General features: G+C 54.3%; 2 protein-coding genes and 1 long non-coding RNA gene across 3 annotated transcripts; 1 reads left to right on the forward strand and 2 right to left on the reverse strand.

Annotated features, from left to right (window-relative positions):
• The first annotated feature begins 5,048 nt into the window (after positions 1 to 5,048).
• Positions 5,049 to 22,312, forward strand: CRYBB1 (crystallin beta B1). Its single transcript, XM_072351146.1, has 6 exons — positions 5,049 to 5,387; positions 20,960 to 21,119; positions 21,209 to 21,327; positions 21,596 to 21,728; positions 21,796 to 21,938; positions 22,015 to 22,312. The coding sequence occupies exons 2-6, from the start codon at positions 20,979 to 20,981 to the stop codon at positions 22,193 to 22,195; spliced, it is 717 nt and encodes a 238-aa protein (XP_072207247.1). The 5' UTR covers positions 5,049 to 5,387; positions 20,960 to 20,978; the 3' UTR covers positions 22,196 to 22,312.
• On the reverse strand, positions 12,100 to 16,527 carry LOC140259694 (uncharacterized). The gene is made up of 4 exons (XR_011905427.1): positions 16,388 to 16,527; positions 16,177 to 16,206; positions 15,226 to 15,305; positions 12,100 to 14,959 (listed from the first exon to the last, which is right to left on the reverse strand). It is a non-coding gene; the product is annotated as an uncharacterized lncRNA (long non-coding RNA).
• On the reverse strand, positions 17,469 to 18,414 carry CRYBA4 (crystallin beta A4). Its single transcript, XM_072351270.1, has 5 exons — positions 18,376 to 18,414; positions 18,160 to 18,278; positions 17,949 to 18,090; positions 17,711 to 17,853; positions 17,469 to 17,616 (listed from the first exon to the last, which is right to left on the reverse strand). Exons 1-5 carry the CDS (start codon positions 18,412 to 18,414, stop codon positions 17,469 to 17,471), a joined length of 591 nt encoding a protein of 196 aa, XP_072207371.1.
• Positions 22,313 to 22,354: the final 42 nt, after the last annotated feature.

Here is a 22,354-nt window from a genome sequence, read left to right on the forward strand (position 1 = left end):
CTCCTTCACCATTGCTGCCAAGCTGGACAGCCAGGCCCCATGCAGTACAGAGCCCCTCCTCTCCTCTCCCTAATGAGACAAAATCAATGCATGTGGTGTCAAATCCACCCCCTCCCCCCCTCCTCATGCTAAAGCTAAAGCAAAGCAGTTTTACGCTGCTTTAGACAACCTCCACTCCCGCCTGAGCTCGTGAGCTGCTGCATTTTGATGAGCCGACTTGCTATGCGCACTAAAAGTATGCAAAATATGTCAAGCCCAAGCAGAGATTTGAATCGAAATGGCTCTAATTACTTGTAATAATTTCTGCATTCCAACATAAAACAATGTTAAAAAAAATAAAAAATAATCTATTTGTAACAGAAATGCTAAGTTACAGCCTGATACAGTGATGGAGCACCTGGTGGGAAGGCAGGGCCAACCCTAGAGAGTTCAGGTGTATGCAATGTATCTGAGTGACTGGAAGGGGGTGGAACCAGGATCCAGCCCTTCCCAGACCTCATTTAAGGGTTGCCAGTGGAGGTGAGGGTGTTTTGTTGGAGATCCCTATGAAGGTAAGCAGATTCTTTCCTTTGTTTCATTTCCTGTGGCTGTTGCATTTAAGCAAGTCCTCACTTGCTGTAGCCTGGGACTGTGCTGCTATGCTGTTGTTGCTGAGCTTTCTGTTGTGTTGTACCATTACAGTAACTAAAAAGGCAAATCATTTAGTAAGTTCCTTGCTTTATTAGGCAGTTTACTTTGCATTAGTTTGGATGCTTGATGTGTTGATCACCCAGAGCTGCTTAAGTGTAGGTGACTGTAACAGAATTCATTGTCACTGACCAGAAAGTTAACCACCATGGAACCAAGGAATCATGAAGGCTGGAAAAAACCTCTAATATCACCCGGTCCAACCATCCACCCACCTCACATACTGCTCACTAACCATGCTTTTAAGTAGCACATCCATCCCTTTCTTAAACACCCCCAGGGGCAGCCCCACCACCACTCCTCAGGCAGCTTGTGCCACTACCTGACCATTCCTTTGAAGAAGCATTTCTTTCTAATAGCCAACTATCACGGGGTCTACTTGGCTGTCAATCTGTCTGTCCCCTAACTGTCACCTTGGCACCAAATAAGGGGAAAAGCTGCACCCCTCCTTTGTTTTCCTCCTTTCTTTATCTCCCCAATGTCCATGCTACCCTCCAGTCTTGTGGTGACCACTGGGGGCTCTGGGGAGGACTCAGGGGCAATGGGCCACTGGTGCCTGGCTCTCTTCTGCACCTCAGCATCTCATTATCTGGAGCAGAGATGTATTTCAGCAGCAAGGCAAGGAGGCAATATAAACTGGTGCAACAGAACAGTGACCCCCATGGTATCTTACTCAAGAGGGTATTGAGGCAGTGGAACAGGCTGCCCAGAGAGCTGTGGGTGCCCCATCCCTGGGCGTGCCCAAGGCCATGGATAAGCCTTGGGCAGCCTGAGCTGATGATCTTTATTGTCCTCTCCAACCTGTGCCATTCTGTGATCAGCATTTGGGAGCTGATTACAATTACTGGGATGAGCCATTTGGCTGTAAGCACCACCGTTAAACATTTATTGCGTTCTAAAGCTTTGAAAGCATTCTATGGACCTCGTTCGTTGTAAGCTTGCATTCCTTTCAAGTACTGTCAAACATAAAGCTTCAGAGTGAATAGAAATAGATCCTGGTCAGTGGCTGTGTCACTGCCTCCTGGCAACCCCTTCTGTGGCTTGCTTTGGTGTTGGGAGCAGCACGGGGGCTGCAGCAGTGCAGTGCCATGGGGCCGGGCACAGCCACGCTGTTGGAGGCACAAGGAAGGGAGCACCAAGCACGTGGCGGCGGCAGCCAACCGGGCCCTTCATTTAGACAGATTAAGCAAGTTGCTTATTGCCTGTGACATAATTTAGATGAATGGTGTGGGTAATCCATCAGGCAGACCCTGCGCAAGGCCCTGGAAGCAGCCGGTGGGAGATCCCATTACCTTACATGTGTTAACAGCCGAACTCCTTTGTATAAACAACAAAGTGGCTCTCCTGAAAGGGCCGATTTTCCCTCATTGTCTGCGAGAGGAGCAGCGGGCGGTGGTGATGGATGGTGGTACTGGCAGGGAGGGAGGCGGCGTGCAGCGGGGGAAGAGGGACACCATGTGGGGACACTGTGCCGGGCTGCACGCTGTAGCTCTGCACGCTGCTAACACCTCGTGCTGCAACGCTGCATGCTGTGACAGTGTGTGCTGCAACACCTTGTGTTGCGTGGATGTGGCACTGCGTGCTTCGATGTTGTGTGTGCACGTTGCAACGCTGTGACGCCTTTTCCGCAGTGCTGCATGCTGCTCCTCGTGCTCTGTGTGCTCTGGCAGTCCTGCAGCTGCGTGCAAGCAGGGTGGGCATGGTGGGGGGTCCTGAGGCAGCAGCTGCATGAAAGGCTCATGGAGGGAGGGGTGTCCTGGGCTGCAGCCACCAATGCGTGAGTGCTTGGCAAAAAGGGGTTCTAACACCAGGGCTTGTGCTGGCTCAGTCCCCTGGCAATGATCAACATTAAAAATCTCGTTAGGCTTTTGTTAGAGGCACAGAAAAGCAGTTATAGCATCTTAAATATTGAGTATTAAGCAAAGCTTTCCATTAACAAACCGCTTATTTCCTTTCCCCTGGGCAAGAGCCAAGCCTTAAAGAACAGGAACACCAGTGCTGGTGATCCCTGCTCTTGGGGTGCTTGCTGAAAGCAGCCGGGGATGCTGCTGGAGCTGATCTCACTTCCTTGAAGACAAAGTTAGAAAAACATTAATGAGGGAGAGGGAAGCAGCAGCAGGGCTGAATGAGGCCTGGATCTGAGGAGCAGCATGGACCCGACATGGCTATGGGGCTGCAGGGGCCACAGTCCTGGGGGCACCCAGCAGTAATCACTGTGTCCTCTGCAGCCAGGAGGGTCCCTGCTTTGCTCCAGCTCTAAAAGAAACCACGGAAGTCATTTATTGCTCCTCAACTCCCCACCAGGAACATTATCCCTTAATTGCTGCATTTATTCAGACTTATTCTGTATATCTAACAATAATGAGTATATTAGATATGTAATTATTACTGTCATAAACGTAATAGTGACAAAACAATAATTGAAATAGTGTCTATGAGGATAATTCGCCATCGCAATTAATACTGCCCCGCTTAGTTAATATGTCACGGTTTAAAATAAATGCTGTCATTACTCCATTACTAATACCACGTTATAATAATTATTGCAGCAATAATTAAGTGTCTATAGTCATCATGAATTGCCACGGATTGGGATAAAAATCTCTGTAAATAACACAGGGACAGCTTTGCATTTGGTTGCAGGAGGGCTGGAGCAGCACTGGGTGTGCAATGAAGTGCATTTCTTAACCAGCACAGGTACTTCATGATAACTCAACTTTACTCGAGTCCAACTCAATTTTCTCAGATTAAATAAAATTTCCAAGTGTCACTCACCAGCAAACTATCAGTTGGAAGGTGGTTGATTTTTCTAACCCCATCTCTGGTCCAATTACAATTTTTAATCTATATGTAGATAATGGTGAACAAAACCCCTGTAGAAATGTCAAGAGTGAGGAGGTTATTAGCTTAGTTTTAATTACTGTCTATCATTCTTAGAAAAGCGCGGTAACCTGATAAATTAGGTGACAGCTCTGGCTGTAGGAGTTTAGGTGGGCTTTAAAGAAATGAGGTTTTTTTAACCAGAGGTGTTGATATGGGCAATCCTTCCCAGCATCAAGTAGGGTGAGGTGAGCTGCATGGCCATGTCCTGGTACTAGCACTGCCCAGGGATGCATGGTGCCATTCACTGGCAGAACCCATCCTCAACCTCACCCTAATCTTTATTCTCAGTCACATCTTCATTCTTATCCCAGTCCTTGTCTTCATCTTCATCCTCAGCATCGTCCTCATCCTTGTCTTCATCCTCACCCTTTATTGGAACAGGTTGCCCAAGGAGGCTGTGGACGCCCCATCCCTGGAGGCATTCAAGTCCAGACTGGATGTGGCTCCTCACCAGCTCTGGTGCCACTGGCCTCATGTGGATCCTGCCTATTGCTGCAACTGGGAAGACCAGCAAGGCACCTCATTTGCTGAAACCATCATTTGAGGTGAGTTTCAGTTCTAAAGTAGCACAGGACTGCTCCTGGAGCCCATCTTGTTTGCAGGGTGTCCATTGCTTCTAAGGAGACAAGCTGCCATTTTGCTCCCCTAAAAAGCACGTCATATGACATGTGAAACATCAGAAATGAGGCTCAAGACTTGGGGAAAACATTCTTCAGCTATGAAATATTTCCATTAAGAATGTTAAATTGGAGATGAAAAGTAAATGTCTCTAAAAGCCTGTAATGCAGCACACATCATCTGCTGCTGTCCTGTGGCATGCATACATGGGGGCTATTTGAAGCCCAAGGCAGCACCTGGCCTTGCATTTCTTTGGGAATGAGGGCACAGGGATGTGGCACAGTGAGGGAGGGCCCACATCTCCCTGCAGTGGCTCTCAGAGCTCCCTACTTCCATGGGCAATGTCATCCTTCTTTGGCATAGCATGCTCTGGCTATGGTGGCTCTGCTGCATGTCAGTGTGGATAGCTTTGCATGGCCGTGCTGCATTTATCAGCTAATAAACAGTTCATTATGCTGGAAGAATTATCTTTGCTGGCATTAAGGTCAGCTGTAAGGCGGACATTATTACTGGCAGGAGGCATAGAAGTGCAGACCATGGCAGATAGCAGCCTGTAACTCTTTATTATTTATACCAACGCAGCTATGCTCCAGAGGATGGAGGTGAGGTGGCCGTGCTCACCCAGTGGCCCATACAAAACCCAGCCTGCTTTTGGGACCCAGTGGGATGCTCACTCCATGGCTGTGCCCACCTTCTCCACTCCCTGGTCCAATGGTGATGCCCACGTGGGTCAGGGGGTGCTGCTGACATCTCCATGGCAATCAGGGCTCCCTTCCACACTTTTTGAAATTAAAATGTGCCTGCGCTGGAAGTTGTTATCAAAAAATAGAAGCATTTTATCTATCTTTAGTGCAGAACACAGATTGCATGGAGACATTCAATTTGGAGTCAATTTAAATTTCAATTGTCTGTGAAATCTAAATCAATAGGCTATAGTTCAATGGCGCTTTAATAAAACAGGACATAACAGAGAAATCATTAGGGATTACATATGATAAGAGATTGAAAACAGTGTCTGCGTAATGGTGGGGGAGCCATTAGAGAATTACCTCAAGCATTTGCAAGTAAACCAACAACCTTTTTCTCCTCCTGAGACTAACAAGAAGACTTAATCGTGCTGCAGCGCCTAAAAATACATCTCTGTCAGCTGTTGGATTGGGCTGGATTCGCCGTGATACCCAACTGCTGTGTGGACCAAGGTGAGGAGGGGGTGGCTGGGGGACATGGAGCCCAGCAGTGGGATGGGAATGTGGGCAGCTCTGGTAGGAGTGGGGACTGCTGTGTGGGCAGGGGGAGAACGGCAGCAGTCTGAGCTCTGGGACTGGGGGAGGAAAAGAGGCCACAAAGGGGGGAAGAGTAGGTTGAATTGGATTAGATTACATTGCACGGGATCACATTGCCCAGCACTGCGTGGCACTCCATGCCATTGAGTGGCATTTGCACAGCACTGGATTAGAATGCACAGCACAGCTTCGGATTGCACAGCACTGGGTCGAATTACACAGCACTGCACAATACTAGATCAAATTGCACAGGGCAGCGGAGCACAACTCTGGATCAGCTTGCACAGCACTGCACAGGACTGGATCAGATTGAACAGCACTGCACAGCTCTGGATCAGACTGCACAGCATTGAACAGCGCTGGATTCGTTTGCACAGCACTGCAGGGGAGCCCGAAAAGCAGCTTTGAGCTGCACCCTGCCCACCAGTGAAGTAGTGATGTTTGCATGCTGTTGCATCCACTTAGTTTGTTTCCTGCCGATGAGGTGATCAGATGAGATCAATTAAGCTGTAAGTGCGTCTCAGGTATTAAAACAGTATTAATTGGAGCTATGCTAAAAGTAGATTTAATTGCTGCAAATCCTGTTTGCACCGGTCTGGAGGAGAATCAAGGCAGCAGAAGACGTTGATGTAATCAGGAGAGTTTTGCAAGGTCAGAAAAGCCTCAACAGCAAAAAACAAAGTGTCCTCAGCTGCCACAGGGCCTGGCACAGCTGCAGCAGAGCTGTATGCATGCACACACCGGGAGTCTAAAAGATGCAGTGGCACAGGAGGTGCCGTGGGGGCACAGCAAGGGTGCTGCAGGAGCTGCTAAAAGCCCTGCACAGCCTGGGGAGGGCTCCTTTTTTGCACCAGTGTAGCAGGGAAGGAGCTAACCCTGAGATTAACAATTTCAATAACAAACCAAGCGAAGTTAAGGGCATTTGAAAAATGTTTTTACAACCTTTGGTTAACCTGCAGTAACAGCTGTTTGAGCTCGTATAAATAAGACTATTCTGTGGAGGAGACAGGAAAAATTGGTTTTATTTTAAAGGACACTGTTTGGCTCCTGCAGTGCAGTGGCATCTGAGGAAATATCGTGCAGCGGCTGCTGTGCGTCATGTGTAATGCTCAGAAATGCAGCCATGGAGAGCAATACTTTTGCTGGCTCCTGACAGCTGGGAAGCCGGGGTGTATTTTAAACCCAGCATCTCTCTGAAGGACCATTTGGAGAGGGAGGAGAAGGAAAGAGCCTCCAGGATGACTGGGTGCTGGCCAGCCCTGCCTCGTGGTGTCCCTGCCTGTGCTCCCCTGCCACCAGGTAAATACATCCCCTTCAATGAGGCTGTAAAGCACGAGTAATCCCCGCTGCCCCTTCTGCTAGAAAAAATCATGGCCTGGATTGGAAGCAGAGACATGCTTTTCTCCACCTGGAAATAAAAGTGTCACACCACTTGCCACTTCAAATCCGAACAGAACGGGCTCCGGAGGCCACTAGAGAGAGAGACTTTAAGCCTCGCTGTTAAGAATTACAAGAGATCCACTGGGCAGTGTGGAAATACAAGAAATACTACAATGCCAGTGCTAAAACCTAATGAGAAATGGAACAAGCTGAGACAGAAGCTTAACAAGAAATAGTGGACAAGTCCCCCAAGAAAAACTGCAGGCGGTGAGGAGAGGAGCTGCCAGTGGCTCCGCAGTCGTATTGATCAGGGCCTGAGAAATAGGAGGGGGCCTTTGGAAAGTAGATAAAGCAGGAGATATACAGCAGTAGAGGGCCAGAACTGATGAAAAGAGGAGAAAATGTGGCTTAAATCAAAGTGCAAATACACAGAAAGAGAAAAGGCAATAGGATTTGTGTTTATGGCTAAAGAGGAGAGTTGTGGGGTGGTGATCAGGCACGGTGGTAATTGAAAAGAAATGGAAAGCAGAGCTCAGTATAAATATTTTTGGGGAGAAAGTGGGCTGAAAACATGAAATAAGCTATCGTTAATATCAACTCCAAGAGGAATATGGGAAGAATATGCAAGGAATGAGAATAAGGGTTTATGGAGAGCAAAGGTAAGGGCTCAAGGAGCAGACTGGCTTCTGCCTGCCCGGTGTCAGTCATACCTGAACAGTGGTGGGGTTGGACCAAGGAAGGTTTCCTGGGGCTGTGCAGAATGCTGTGCATCTGTATGCTTTCTTGGCTGCTCAAAACCCAGTGGAAATGTCCCTCTGTTCTGTGCAGTGCAGGGATGCTGCAGTTTCCAGGGACCACATTGCCTGGGTCTTTCCCATGGGCAAGTGGGGTTGTGATGGGTTCGTGGTGGAGGGATGCAGGACTCATTTCCCACCCTGAGGCAGGAAGGAGGTGGTTGGTGACCACTCTGTGCACACAGGGGATGCAGTTACACTTGGGCACAGCACAGTGTGAGCCCTGGGACTGTGGGATGCATGCATCAGGACCAGGCAGCAGGTGCTCTGCCTGAGAACGCTGGGGGTAGTGCCATGTGGGCTGCTGCCTTCCTCTAGCTCCCAGATTCTGCTATAAGGCAGGAATTTGATGCACAAATTCTCTGCATCCTGCCTACTAAATCTTACCTGTCTCCAACCTGCTGCAAGGTGTGCTCACCAGCATGCAGAGCATCTCTGCCAGCTGTGGGGTTCTGCAGCCATTCCCCTCACTCCACAGGCACAAGATAGCTGTGGGTATCGTGGGGGTTGAGCCCCTTTGCAGGGGGTCAGCTCTCTGTATTCCACTTGGGTACATGCAGTGGGGCTGCAGGGAGCATGTGGCAGCAGCATCCTGCTAGGGACAGCCCATCCATCCGTGGGGGATTCAGACAGCTCCGGATCTGTTCCCAGGGAGTGGTGGCATCCTCAGCACCCGCAGCCCCAGGACAGCCCACTCCCTCCAGTTGCCATGGCAATGAGACTGAAAGGTTTGGCTTTGCCTCCCACCATGCTCCGCGCTGAGCATCCATTCCTTCACATGGGCATGGCTGTGGCCAGACCAACGATGGAATATTAATATTAATCAGAGCTAATTGCAAGCAAGCCGCTCCCACACTCGGTGCTAAGCCTGGCAGCGGCTGTCAGCACCATGCCATCACAGCAGCCCTGGTGTCTCCCAGTGTCCCCCAGGTGTGAGGTAGGTCCTCATGCTATTCCCAACTGCCATCAAAACCTCCCTGCAGTGCTCTGCCACACCACTGAGGTACCTTCCCCATCTGAAAAAAAGAAGTAATTATACAGAAAGGTCGTCCTTATTTATTCTTTCATGACGCAAGCCCCAAGCGACCAGATAGTCAAATTAAGGCTCCGAAGTGTTTAATGAAGGCTGGGAGTGGATGTGGGGTCTGGATCACGGCAGGAGCTGCGCTCAGCACTCAGCAAGGGGCACAGGACCTACGGCTGCTCCACGTGCTGCGGAGCTGCAGCCCCAACGCACCGCCCATGGAAGTGCAATATTCACAGGGGAAGGATTTTTTTTAATAGGGCCCCATGGAGACATCAGAGCAATTTTCAAGGAGGTTTGAAGCCACCGGGAAGCTTATTAGATCCGTTCTGCAGAGTTAATTTGATGTTGGTAATCAGTGAGCAAGTTAAGCAGTTAAGGAGCTGGTGGCTGCCAAACGGTTTGGCTGCTGAGCCCGCTTGTAAGCAGCGGTTACTAATGAGTGCTTCATGAATATGAATGAGAGATGATTACAGTGTGGAAAGGGCAGTCAGCAAACCATAAACTTAATTTTAATCTTTTTATTATCAAAGTCACGTTATTAATAATAGACTCTACATGAAGACCTGGTTTCATCAGCCCATTAGGGCGGCTCCCGGCCGTGCTCTGCACTAGGGACAGGGCCAGCTGCCATACGATGTGCCCATCACCAAGAGCACATGGAGACCCCTGGATGGGGCCATCTGGGGTGCCCAGAGCATCCATTGGGCTCTTGGTGCCCCATGGGTGCCCTCATCCATTGCCATCCCTTGTGGAACCCATTGGCCGCTTGTGAGTGAGATGGGGAACTGAGCACCCAAGTCTCTGCTGCTTGGCAGCATGTCATGAGTAATGCAGCTCTCGCTCCCCATAAAAGGATGATCCCATTGTCTCCGAGCCTAATTAATTGTAATTATTTTCATATGACACTATGATATGGGCTGCTCGTGTAACGAGGCGGCAGTTCCGGTGTGAAATGCTGAAGCAAGGAATGTAGAACATGCTAAAAAATATTAATCTACAAATGAAAATGATTTTAATTGGATTCTGCCTTTGGGGTCGGGTCACTGTTACATTTTCAATCAGAGTTGTCCACTCAGCAAAGCAAGCTGCACAGCCCTTCCAGATGGAAACGGCGAGTGGCTCGCAGAGGTTAATAGGAATGTTGGAAAATAAATAGGTTATTGATTGATAATAACAATAAGCTGACTCCAGTTCTACCTTCCTGACCTTCCCTCACCCAACTTAGAGAAAACTCAGTTAGCATCTCATTATGGAGAGCCTCTCAGTCCCACGTATTAATGAGAACGTGTGGGCCGAGGGGGCCAGGGGATCCCCTGGAGCCCTTCCTGATGTACCAGCAGCTTCCAGGGCCACCAATATGCACTGAGTGGATAGGAATAGGGATTTTGCCCAAATGGGTGCAGCCCCCACTGCACACCAGCAGCCTAACTCTGCCTGCTGGTACCGCATGTGCTGTGATGGCAGTGATGCTTGGGGTCAGCAATGGGTTCCCCAAACAAGGTGCATTAGCCTTTCCATTTCCCCTCCCACCACCTGGTTTGTTGGAATGTAGATGCCACGCTGCTCTCAGTGCTGCATGCATCCTGGTGCTGCACTGCTTGCTGCAGGCTTTGCCCAGAAATGGAGTGTTGCATTGCAGGAAGCAGAGCATGAGCTGATGGAGGTATTTTTCCTGGTCTGGCACTACTGCAGCCCTGGGTGTAAGTGCTGTTATAAAGTCCAAGCACTGATAGTGTTCCATATTGCACAGTCCATCTTCAGGGTATTAACCCAGTGGAGCATTAGTTGTGAGAATTAGAGGTGGCCAGAAATAAATTATACTGAGAGAGAAGTGCAGTTTGGGACTTCATAACTTTAATTAGCATTACTTCCACCTTCCTAATGAGGTCAGGTCAAGGGGCTACCTGTGCCATTGCACTTTAATCTGCACTGCAACCCCCTGACCAAACAGAGACTGCCCATAGCATCCCTGTGAGGCACTGGAACACCCATAGGGACATGTGGGCATCTCCAGAGATCCCTGGCAGTGCCCATGGGGTTGGGCAGGAGGGAGAGGGGTCCTGGGGCTGGGGAGCAGCCCACGGTCAGTGCTCTGTCTGCCTGCCCCTGCACAGTGGCTGCTCCATGGTAGGCACTGGGGTGCTCTGGGATATGGGTAGCACTCAGAGCCCCACTGGCAGAGCCTCTGGGAGCCCTCACTGGCTCCTGGCTGGCAGTGCTGGAGGAACTTGCATTACCTGCAGCCACGAGCAGGAACGCTACACATCAGTTTCACGGAATCACTTTGCAATTGGATGCAAATGAACAACATTTCTCTTGCTTGTACGCATTTTCTGTCAACACGTTTGAGAGACTCACGGCGACATGTCAAAATGCTGCTTACTTGGGGGGGAAATAAATACTCACAGCGTGTTGGCTGCTCCCCTCCACGCTGTCTGGAAGGGAGAGGACCAGCAGCTGGGGCTGTCCTGCCCACCAGCCGTGAGGACAGCGGCCAGGTGAGGGCCGTGCACACTGAGACCCGAATGGGAGCCGCACCTATGGGTGCTCCCCAAAGCATCCGCTCTGCTGGCGGTGTCCCTGCGCAGTGTCTCCGCTGCTGCTCGGGGGTCCCGGCTGAGCCCTGGGGGGACACGCACAACGCTTTGCGGGGCCGTCACCGCAACAGCGCAGCAGCGCGGAGCTGCGTACAGCGGGTTGCTGTCGGTTGGCGGAGCACGAGCTCCACCTGCTGCCACCAGGCCCAGCCGGTACCGCATCTCCCTACCTGCACCCTCGGGGCTGCACACAGCACTTCTGCCCCAGACCCATACAGTGGGTGTGCACCTGCTGTGAGCACCCTGTTATCAGCTGGAGTTGGGGGCTGCTGCTCTGCCAGTTCCGGTAATGCCCCCCATGCAGTGCTTCCCAGGCGTGCTGGGTGTACCACGGGTCTCTGCTTTAGTGTCATCCTCCATCCGTGCTTCGGCAAGGGGTATCCCTCATGCCCTGCCCCAGCTGCATTGGGATGCAGCACCCCCCTCCACCCTGCACACATCCTTTAATGCCCCAGCTCCTCTGTCCTGCTGCTGGGGTGGGTGTAGAGAGGATCATCCATCCTGGTCCCATGTATGTAGTGTCATGGCATGCAAGGGAGCTGCTCCTCACCAAGCACTGCCTCTAGTGTAACCCCATCAGCCCCCATTGCTCCCCATGGGGCAGGGGAGCCACTGGCTGCAATGCCAAGTGTTGGAGACTCAGCAGTCCCAGGCTCTGCTCCTGCACGGGGGCTCAGCAACCAGCAGAATGAGGCCTGCAGCTGCAGAGGGGACGATATCTGCACCCACTCCACAGGACCTGGACCAACAGAGGTCCCACTAAGTCAACCCACCCTCTCCCGGCATCCCTGCCCCCCCATGCCCCACAAAGACACTGCACACAGGTGTTTGCACACTTGCCATGTTCACAGCAGACATTACAGGCAGTAAGGACTTCCTCAGCCCCACGTCCCCTTCTCCAGAGCATCCTTACCCCATGCCAGCACTGAGACCTGCACCCAGCAGCACTGCAGGACTGCAGGAACACTGGGCATTGAACAGGCTGTTGGGGACGTGCCTGACTCAACACCCTTGTGTCTGGCTCTGATGCTCTCCCATTCACAGGCCTTCGAGGCACAGCTAGGGCAGGAGGAGGTGACACACAGTGAAGTTCTCATGCCCTGATACAAGGTGTGTCCTGGGCAGGATGGGGTACCCCAGGGCCAGGTGCTGTCTGGACCTCTGCCCACAACACTACTGGGGGTCCCACACCCCTCTTTACCACCACCTATCTCCAGGCAGGTCTGAAATGGGAATAGACAGAGAGACTGTCTCCCAGCCAAGGAAAACACAGGACTGGGACAGGGAGTGCTGAGGTAGCAGGGGTAGTGCAAAAGAGGATGCATCTCTGCAGCTCCAGGCAGGCAGGACTTGGAGCAGATAGCCCTGTGCTTATGGTGTAGGGATGGAGCAGTGCTCATTGCTGCAGGTTTCTCCCCAGGCCCTGAACTTACTGCCCAAGGGGATCCCTGCCTTGCCCTGGGCCTGGTCCATCCTGCTGTCCTCCTCTTCCTCCTGCTCCTTTCCCCATTCCGCTCCTATGCTCCATGCAGAGCCGGTGTCTCTGCTCCCCCATCAGGAAGAAGCAGGCACCCTCCTCAATCAAACATGTGAGCAGCAGCCCAAAAACTCCTCCTGATCACAGCCTGGCTGAGGGCAGGAATTGGATTGTTAGTGGTTAATGTGGAGAAGGTGGGGAGCTGCTTGCCCTTGGGTGCTTCAGCTGCTGGTTCCCCACTCATGGCTGGGGTGCAGGGGGCAGCCAGCTCAGTGCTCCCCAGCTGCAGGTCCAGGAGCCAGGCCCCTGTCCCAGGGGTTGAAAGTAGCATAGGGACAACCATCATCTGCTGGATGCAGGGTGAGCTGTGCCCTGTGCATGCTGGCAACCCCCTATAGACTGCATGCCAAACCTGGGCAGATGGCTGGATCCTGATCAACCCCATGCAAATGCAGGGGAGTTTTACCTAATTTCAGACCTATAGAAAGCAAAGCAAGGGCTGCAGCCCAGCCCCAGCGTTAGCAGTGCACTGACTCTGCAGGGCAGAGTGTCTCTGGCCAGCTCATCACCATCACTGTCACTGTCACCATCGGTGGCTGGCAGGACACTGTGAGTACCAACCCATGGGCAGCCTCAGCCTTCAGAGCCTCATGGTTAGTTAGGAGCACACTGCGGGCACCACCTTTCTGCATGCATCAGGGTCACGAAATCACTGCAGAGAGAAAAAGGAAGCAAAGAGAGCCAGCAGAGTCTGCAGCTGCCCTGCGTGAGAGCACCATTGCAGAGAGGCTGTTTCCATGACAGGTGAACTGGGGCTGGGGGGCTCGTGGCCATCGTGCTACTTTCTGGGCAGCTTTGCTGGATTATTGTGGCAACTGCCAGTCGTTGCTCATGGTTTTGGCACTGTCCCCTTTCCACTCAGTTTCTTTTCCTCATTGAACCATGTGAAATTTTGTCAGCAAACAACAGACCAATAGGGAAATTTTGCAAGCAGCCCTGGCCTGAGCCTCCCCCTTTACGCTGCACTCAATGGCAGTGTGGGGTCAACAGCCATGGGTCCCTGGGTGGGTGGGAACCACTGCTCATCTGTCATGGCCAACAGCGCTGGGAAGTTAAAGAGCAAAGAACAATTGTTAGAGGCAATAGAGAAATAAGTAAGGAGAGGTTAGTGCAGGCTGTTAGTAAAGAGAAGCATGGCATCGTCAGTCGCACTTAGAGAACGTATACAACTAGAAGAGAAATGAAGAGGAAAAGCAGCAATGATTAGTTTGTTTAATTCAGTTCAGGAATGTGTTAGTAACACAGAGATCCACTGGCTTAAAAAGGAACTGAAAAGCTTCTGCTGATAAAACCATTTTTGGGCTTCCAGTCAGCAGCAGAACCATATGCAACACTCTGGGCGTTGCAGCCCCACTGCTGCAGAGAGCAGCCCCATGCAGGGGGCATGCAGAGGGGCTGCCCAGCCTGCCCTGCCTGCCCCACATGCTGTCTGGGTTCCCCAGTCCCACAGTGCCCCACATAGTCCCGTACTTACCCAGCTTTTCCGTTCCCCTTTAAGGCCTGCGGGCTGTTAGTGGGAGCGGGGCTGTTAGTAGGGCATGCGCAGGTGTGTTAGTGGGTTAGTGATCACATGGGGCACGCGGTGCCCGGGGGGGTCTTGTTAGTGCTGGAGAGGAGCAGAGCACACGCATGCACAGCTGGGCATGGTTAGTCCCCGCACAAGGCAGCACCTCCCTGGTTATGGCTTTGGAGAGCAGGAGGCGTTTTTGGGCTCTGCCACTGGATTATGGGATATGGGAAGGTGTCAGTGGATGGGTCAGCACAGTGCAGCCCTCCTGATGAAATGCTTGGCAGGGACCTGCTGCTGTCACCGTGCTGGTGAGGCACACAACACTTGAGTATACCCTGAGATGTGTAGCCCTGGCATCATGAGGATGAGAAATGGGTTCCAAGGAGGGGACAGCCCCAGGAGTGCCGGAGTGTCTGCAGGAAGAAGAGGGCCCCAGCACCTGGCAGAGCCATGCACAGGCAGTCCCATGTCCTCAGGCACTGCCACCACCATCTCTTCAGCTGTGTTCCCACAGTAGCCGGGCTGGCATCAGGTGGCTCTGCTGGGGCTGGCAGCTCCAGTGTCCATGTGCAGGCGGCTGTCACGTCCCTGTGTCCCGGTGCCCTCGGGTGAGAGCTGTGGCAGAGCCACAGGGCTGGTGATGCTGGGAAGCAGAGATGCTGTGAGCACCCAGGAAGCAAACCCCACCTCACTGCCACACACCCCTTGGAGCAACCCCCCGGGCATACAGCCCATGCTGTGATCCCATGGATCCCAGGGAGGGCAGCTTTGCTCCAGGTGCAGAAGGAGCAGCCCCGAGTGCAGGCAGCACAACCTAGTTGCACACACCTGTGACAGCTCTCAGGCTATGGGGCAAGCACAGGACTGAGTAATACCAAGGGGTGCCCACCTGACCCACAGGGGTCCTACCTGTGCAATCTGGCTACATGGGCACCGTGCAGCGTCCCCCATCCCATCCGGCTGTTGCTCTGCAAGGGCTGCGCAGGGGACTGTGTGTGAACAGACCTCAGGTCAGTCATTAGCAGCTGCAAAAGAAAGCAAGCAACGCAGCAAGAGAGCAAGGAGCAGCGCCATGCCTTCGCATCAGCACCGAGGTCCCCATTTCAGCACTGCCTTGGGGGAGCATGGCACTGCCATGCAGTGAGGGCACCCCACGCCCTGCAGTGCCCTCAGACCCACCGCTGTGCCCACATTCTCTGCTCATGGGCTGTAACAGAGGCAGACATCCCTCCTGGCCATGTCCTGCTGGGCACAAGCAGCACAAGGCCAATGTGGGAAAAGCAACAATGGCCCCAAACCCCAGCGGGGCTGCTCTGTGATGACTGTGCACTTCAGCTGCCGAGCAGCTGCTGTTTGCTGCCTGAGGTTCATTGTTGCTGCTCTGCCTGGTGGGATGATCCCCCCTCCCTCCTCCCTCAGCAGCGGCTCTAGTCTGGCCCCCACCCAGCACCCTTCCACCCCTCCCAACCCACTGCTGTCCCTCACCCCACTGCCGCCCTTTGTTCCTGTACCGCTCGGCCGCTGCTCTCTGAAGCAGAGCTGTAATGGGGAAGGGTCCCTGCAGGGTTGGGGGTCTCATTCCTCCTGGCTCTTGGGATGAGATGGACATGCACACAAAGGTGGTGGAACAATGAGGGAGAGAAAATGGCTCCCCAAAAGGAGCTCGGCAGCAGCTGTCACATGAACTCTTTGCAGAGGGAAGAGCTGTGCCAGAACAGGGATATCCTCAGCCTCTCTAACACCCCCCACCTAACAGCACCAGGCCTGGAGGAAAATGGTAGTTTCAAGACAAAGAAGCAAACCAGTATTTTGCCTGCTTCCCTTCCAGGAGCACTGCAAATGAGGCAAGAATCCATTTACCTGTCTCGAGCCCTATTCTTGATGAGGATTCTGAAAAACAACACGAACAAGCAGTGCATCCATCAATATTGGTGCTGGTACTCAATGTGGGGCTGTGGGCATTGAACCGGGGGGCTCCCAGGGCTGTACCCAATGCCCCCCAACCCTGGGCCTGGAGAAGGGCCACATTCCCATTGGGAAACAGCAGAGGGAAAGGGAAGGGCAGCATTACCTGACTTCCAGGTGGTGGCTGGCTTGGAGGACGGTAGGCTGCGTGCTCTCTTGGCTGCTGTACAGCTCCTTTGTGCTGCAGCTTTCCAGAGAGATTCCTTGTGCAAGATATTGCCATGCAAACTCCTCCCCCGCAGCCCCTGCCGGCCCCACAGCCCTACCTACGTGCAGGAGGATGCTGCAGCGCCTATGAAATGTTAATGCTGGAGATGCAGCCAAGGCAACATTTCTCCCTCCCCCCATCCCCGTGGCCCCAAGTGATGGGTGGGGGTTGGGGCAGGAGGGGGTTAAGGGCAATGGGGAGAGCATAACAGCTGTGGATGCTGCAGTGCTGGGGCTTCACCGTGTCACAGTGCATCATGTGCAGGCGCCCATGGGCAGTGCCTGGCCATCCCCACCACATTGCCAGCTTCAGCTTATTGCTTTTCCCCCACAAGCTGGTGTCTCAGCAGCCCTCACCAGCAACCTGCTTCCCCATCTCCTGCAGCACTGAGCAGGGCCAGGAAAAGAAGCCCTGCCTTGGGGTTCCTCTCTGGGCACTGCCATGCTGCAGGGCTGCATGCTGCTGCTGTGTGCACGGCTGGATGGGTGGTGCATGAATGCAGAGGGGTGTATATGGGCACATGCATGAGTGCACAAGTGTGCAGTGTTTTGCCACGGGTATGGGGGTGCATACACAGGTGTGGGGGTGCATACATGAGTGCACAGGTGTGTGCTCGCTCAGGTGTGTGCATGGATGTTTGCATGCTTGCAAAGGTATGGAGAAATGTGTGCATAATACAGAGGTGTGTATAGGCATGGAGATGGGTACACAGCATGCAGCTGTGGCCTGCCAGACCTCGCAGCTCCTAATTCCTCCTGAGCAGGGCTCAGGCAGCACAGTATCCTCTCCTGTCTGGTTGGAACTACAGTGATGGCTCAGGTCCCCTGGCGACACAGGCACCCATGAGGCACCCCATTGCTGCTCCCAGCCCACACACCCTCCAAGTTTGAACACACCACGTTGGACAATGGAGCTTTTATTGAGCTTTGCCACCATCACAGCACGGTCTGGGGGGTGCCTGCAAATGTGGAGCTGGCAGTCACTGCTGGACCCTGCGGATGGACTGCACCTGGCCCGTCTGTGCATGGGAGCCCCACTCCCGAACGTGCTTGTATTCGCCAGCATGGCTGTCACTCTCCAGGAGGTACTGGAAGCCGCGGTACCCAGGGTACTGTGAGCAGACCCACCTGGCCATGAATGGAGCAGAAGGAGCAGCGTCTGAGGGTGATGGCACTGCCAGCGGTCCCCGCAGAGTGCCGCCAGCCCTGCCTCACTACTCACGCGCCAGAGCAGACAAGGAAGGAGCCCACGGCACTGCTGCCCCAACCCAGTGCAGGCAGTGAGGGGCAGTCGTCGCTCAACTCCCCCCTCCTGCCCTGGAAGTTCTCCTGCTCAAACAGCAGCAGCTGGCTGTGCCCGTGCTCCTGCACCGAGATGCACCGCGTTGGCACGGCTATGCATCAGAATGGATGGGGACAGCACGGGGTCCAGGCATGTCACTGCACTGGGTGCTACTCACAGCACAGGTGATGGGGCGGAAGGAGCTCATCCTGTCCACGTGGTAGGCGTTGCTGCCACTCCACGCTTCCCAGCATGGATACTCACCACGCTCCAGCACGAACTGCTGCCCCTGGAAGCCGCAGTGCTCGAAGCCCACCCAGCTGTGGGAGCCAGGGGTGAACATCTTGGGGAACCCCCCACCCCACAGGACCCCCTGGCCCCACACTCACGCCCCACTCTCGATCCTGAAGGAGCGCACGGTGTTGAAGCCACGCTCCGGCGTGCTGTAGCATTCGGTGGTGAACTCGTGCCTCTTGCCCTGGAAGAAGGGCTCATCCCACACCACGATCTGGGGAGCAGGGATGGATCAGGGTTCTGTGTGTGCCCTGCTGCCAGCTGTCTGCGGGGCCCGGGCTGAGCTCCCAGCCTTCCTTTGCTTCCTGCACCTTCCAGAGGCCGGACGATGGCCTGCGGCGCTGGATCATCGTGGTTCTGCGTAGGAGGACAGGAGGACAGGAGCTGTGCCCTGGTGGACAGGGGGAGGCTGGGGGTCCTCACTGCTCTCCCTCTGTGCTTAATGGGGATGAATGCTGCGCCCGGAGGTGGCGTGAACAGCAGCTCTCTGGCAGAGCTTTTATAGCCTCCAGATAGAGACAGGGCAGGAGAGCATTACAGAAAGCCCTAACTCAGCACACGGCAGGAGGAGGGACTGACAGAACAAAGGCAACACTGTGGGAGAGCCATGAGCTCGGGGACACCACAGCTCTGCTCCCAGCACACCAGACAGGGGCTGTGACATGATCCAGGGTCTGTGCGTGTCCCTAGGGCAGCCATGCCCTCCTTCTGCCCCATGCACAGAGCACAGAGCAGGGAACAATAGCGTGGCAAAGCCGGGGGCCAATTTGCAAAGGCATTATAGTGGCCTAGTAGTGCAGATGAAGATTTATGGATCTATGGGTGCTATCTCTGTGCTCAGGGACCTGGGAAGAGCCCATAGAATACACACTGTACCTAAATATCTTCTGCTTTTGCTTGTAGTAATCCCACTACTGCACCATCCCAAGGCAGCGGTGGAGACAGAACACCCCTATAGCTGCAGGAGCAACCCTATGGCTGCAAGCTGGGAAGGAAACCAGGAGCAGGAAGAGAGGAGGTAGATCTGCAGGGTGGTGGAGGCTGGATATCAGCACTCAGGAGCCACCAGCACAGCAGCGTGGTTAAGAAAACACCTGGCTCTAAGAAGAAGAAACGCAGCTTAAAATAGAAACGTGTCTAACAACCATGAAAATGAATGCAAATTGAAAGCCAAGAGTCATGAAAACTGTCCACCGTGACGGTGAGGAAGCAGACCCCGGGGAGCACTCAGAGCAGCAGCAGTGCAGCACACACAGCAGTGCCACAGGGGGCGGCACGGTCGATAAAGAGATGGGAAGAGAAGAAGAGATCGATGAGTGCTTTTTGTTTGGTATTTTGGGAAACGTCCCAGGTGATGCAGCTGAAATTGCACCACTGTGAATTAACACTTTGCCCTCGAGGGGAACGAAAGCAGCAGCTTCTGAAAGAGGGTTGTGAGCTCGCTGAATGCGCAGCTATGGGTGATTTACTTTGTCCGTGCTGGAATGCCCACACTGATGCTGCTGAGGATTTGATGGGACTACAGGCTCCCAGCAGGCACAGGGAAAGCAGCTGCTGGCAGGGTGCCCCCAAGTGCCTCCCCCCCCCTCCCCCTCTGCCCGCCTCCCAGCAGCTGACACAGCACTGCTGCACCGAGGTGGGATTTGCTCCCATGCAGCACATTGAGAGGAGAACAAGGAATGGTACAAATGTGCATAGCACGTGTTCACTGTGCTGAAAACTGGCTGTCGAGTGGGGATGGACACAGTGGGCACAGGGAGCGGGGAAGGCAGAGGCTGCCAGCTGTAGCATCCTTAGAGGAGAACACTGTTTTTCTGGACTAAGACATTCCAGAAAATGGCTGATTTGGTCACACATCACTCGATCACACATCACAAAGCATTTCACAATCTTGCGTTCTTTTTCCCAGTCTTGCATTCTCACAACTTAGCTGGGGGTACCCCATCTCTGGAGGTGCCCAAGGCCATGAATGGAGCACTAGTCCCATGGGGCTGGATTTGGGGGCAGCCACAGGGCTGGTGTACCATGCCCAGCAGCAGCAGCAGTGCTGGATCCAGATGCTGGTGGGCTCTAGGGGTATATATGCCCTGTGCAGGGCCGCGGTGTCGGCGTGCAGCAAAGTGGCGCGGTCAGGTCTTCTGTTGTGCCGCTGGATAAAGGAAAGTGCTGGGTTCAGCGGCTGGGCACAGGGCCGGGGAGAGGCTTCCAGCTCTCCCAGCGCTTTGCAGGATGTGATGACTGGGCGGCCGCACAGACACTGATGAGCTGGCACTTCCATTGTGTGCCCGCCCGCGCTCTGCCCTTGCCAGGCTATAAAGTGGGGGCCCCGCTGCACCCCGAAACACAAGCCTGCTCCCTCCAACAAGAAGCAGCAGCTGCCCAGGTAAGAGGAGAAAGTCCCTGGGCGGTGGCACTTGCTCCAGCCAGTCCCAAGGGGGGGAAATGGAAAGGAAAATGCGGGTTTTCGGCTGTGCCCACACTGTGCCCACCATTCATGGAGCACCCTGAACCAGCACAGTACTGGGGGGTGCAAGGAGGGTCCCACCCTCCTTGGGATCCCCCATCGTGGTGCAACCAATGGGGTGCCCGCTGCAGGTCATGCCAAAGCAAGGCTGTCTCCTCCCACCCCACCACCCATCGGTGGCCCCAGGGCTGTCCTGCTGCCTGCTGTGCTCCCACGCACGCCCGTGTGGGACAGCCCCAGGGAGCTCCGGGCACCCCCAGCAATGGGGCCACACTCAGGGCTCTCCTGGGGATGGTGGGCAGCTGGCACCTCCTGTGGCCAAGGCAGGACCCGTGCCCTGTGCAGCTGGGGGAGCTCCTCACCCCCACCCCAATACTACCACCACTGGGACCGTGTCCCCACTGACCCCCCCCTGGAACCTCTGTCCCCAGACCTGAGCTGACCACCGCGATGTCTGAGACCACAAAAACCGCTGCTCCCGGACAGGCTGCAGAGGACAAGGAGAAGGCAGCCCCCGTGCCAGCTCCGTCCTCCGACCCCACTCCTGTCACCAACAGCAAAGGGGAAGAGCCCTCCACGGAAGCTTTCAGGGTAAGCGTATGTGTCCCCAAATGGAAGGACAAAGTGTCAGGGAGAGGGACAGCAGCAGTTCATGACCCAATCCCTTTGCTCTCCCCCAGATTGTCATCTATGAGCAGGAGAATTTCCAGGGCAGGCAGATGGAATTCACCAGCGAGTGTCTGAACCTGGCAGACTGCGGGTTCGACAGAGTGCGCAGTGTCATCGTCAGCTCCGGACCGTGAGTGACACAGTGGGGACCCAGTGGGGACCCAACAACCCTGGGCTGGAGCTGGGCAAGGGTTGGGGTCAAAGCAGCACTGGGGAGGTGGGATGAGGCCTGGGAAACAGGAGTAAGGATAGAAGCTTGGGCACCCAAGGAGCACAGGGATGAGCATGGCACGCAGCATGTCACTCCAGGGCCCTGCAGCAGAGCTGTTTCTTGGGCAGTGCCTGTAGTGCTGAAGGGTCACAGGGCTCCTGATGTGCCATACCTTGCCCATCCCCAGCTGGGTGGCCTATGAACAAGCCAACATGCGTGGGGAGATGTTCATCCTGGAGAAGGGCGAGTACCCACGCTGGGACACCTGGTCCAGCAGCTACCGCAGCGACTGCTTCATGTCCATGCGTCCCATCCGAATGGTGAGTGCTCAGCATGCCGGGCACTGCGGGCACCATCTGCCTGTCCCAACGCTGCTGTCCCCCCCAGGAGGCCGAGGATCACAAGATCTCCCTGTACGAGTCTGCTGATTTCAAGGGCAACAAGATGGACATCCAGGAGGACGACGTGCCCAGCCTCTGGGCTTATGGCTTCTGTGACCGCGTGGGCAGCGTGAAGGTGCCCAGTGGAACGTAAGCAGGGGCTGCACCGGGAGATGCCAGGGGGGTTTGGGCACGGCACTCAGCACTCTGTCTGCTCTCCCCGCAGCTGGGTTGGGTATCAGTACCCCGGGTACCGCGGCTACCAGTACCTCTTTGAGACCGGGGACTTCAGGCACTGGAACGAGTGGTGCGCCTTCCAGCCCCAGATCCAGTCCATCCGCCGCATCCGGGACATGCAGTGGGACCAGAAGGGCACCTTTGTCACCCCCGAGGCGCCCTCCAACTGAGCGCGGCCCCGCGCCCTCCCCACGCTCCCCCTGCACTATCCGTGTCTACCGACCGCTCCACTGCCGCCGCCGCGTGTACTCGACGTTGTGAGGCAAATTAAACAAATCAGACGATGGAGCTGCCTGCTGCGTGCGTCCCAGGGCGCGCTCCGTCACCCG

Source organism: Excalfactoria chinensis, chromosome 16 (assembly GCF_039878825.1).
Source record: "Excalfactoria chinensis isolate bCotChi1 chromosome 16, bCotChi1.hap2, whole genome shotgun sequence".
NCBI lineage: Eukaryota > Metazoa > Chordata > Aves > Galliformes > Phasianidae > Excalfactoria > Excalfactoria chinensis.